Source organism: Eimeria mitis, genomic scaffold (genome assembly GCF_000499745.2).
Source record: "Eimeria mitis Houghton genomic scaffold, Emh_scaff4525, whole genome shotgun sequence".
NCBI classification, from domain to species: Eukaryota; Apicomplexa; class Conoidasida; order Eucoccidiorida; family Eimeriidae; genus Eimeria; species Eimeria mitis.
The window spans coordinates 1-1120 of NW_013572841.1; the positions used below are offsets into that span (position 1 = coordinate 1).

Consider the following 1120-nt stretch of genomic DNA (forward strand, 5'->3'; position numbering starts at 1 on the left):
TTTGGTGTTCCTTAAGAACAGCTACACGCTGGTGATAGTGAGCCTCAACAATAGCCGCAAACCCTAATTCCCCCATTGCGGTGTATGCGCAGCTCAGCAGTCTCTGCAGCACACAAACCCTAAACCCTAAACCCTAAACCCTAAACCCTAGGAGTTTTGTTTTGCGTTAATTTTTTGACGAGAGGGTTTGAGGGTTTGAGCTTTTCACAGATAGAGCTAAAACTCTTCACGAGGGTTTAGGGTTTAGGGTTTAGGGTTTAGGGTTTATATATTACTTTGGCGGGGTTTAACATAAAACAGTGGTTTTCTCCTGGGGTGTCTATACACCATAAATTTCTCCCCAGCTGCAGCGCGGCTCCGCTATCTCCTTCATCGACAGCAATCGATGCCTGCAGCACAAACCCTAAACCCTAAACCCTAAACCCTAAACCCTCAGAAGTGTTTTAGGAGTGTGCGCTTCGATCTATCACACTGAGGGTTTAGGGTTTCCGCTTTTTCGTGGAAAAAACAAGGGTTTAGGGTTTAGGGTTTAGGGTTTAGGGTTTGTCATGGAGAAAACAAGGGTTTAGGGTTTAGGGTTTAGGGTTTAGGGTTTGTTACGAGGGTTAGCAGCTCTTCTAGCTCTTTCGTTTCTGTTTTTGTTTTTTTGTGTTTTATTTTTTTTATTATTTTAATTAGGGTTTGCGGTGTATAGCCAAGGGGCCTCCACCCCACCTCTGTCTCCTTATTATAAGAAACACAAACCCCCAGACCTGCGTAAACCCTAAACCCTAAACCCTAAACCCTAAACCCTAAACCCTAGGCCCTAGAGATAGCATTCCAGCTAAGCAAAAAACACAAACCCTAAACCCTCAAAAGACATATCTACAAACCCCCAATGCCCCCATCATACCCTGCATCCTAGGGTTTACAGTTTACAGTCTAGGGTTTAGGGTTTAGGGTTTAGGGTTTAGGGTTTACCTGAGAGGTCAGGGGCTACACATATCTTCTTGCGGTTTGCTGCCCATGCAGCAGCAGCTTTCGCAACCTCATCAGACAGCTGCTTCAGCCTTCTGCTGCTGCTGCTGCTGCTGCTGCTGCTGCTGCTGCTGCTGCTGCTGCTGCTGCTGCTGTTGCTGCT

At 46.3% G+C, this 1120-nt stretch overlaps 1 protein-coding gene across 1 annotated transcript in view; it reads right to left on the reverse strand.

Moving 5' to 3' along the window:
• Nucleotides 1–1031: 1031 nt before the first annotated feature.
• EMH_0075810 (uncharacterized protein) overlaps nt 1032–1120 on the reverse strand; it is a gene marked incomplete at both ends in the record, with an annotated part of 2065 nt that continues 1976 nt past the window's right edge. Inside the window, one exon of the mRNA XM_013499658.1 lies at nt 1032–1117. Coding sequence (XP_013355112.1) covers nt 1032–1117 — 86 coding nt within the window. The remainder of the gene's footprint in view (nt 1118–1120) is intronic.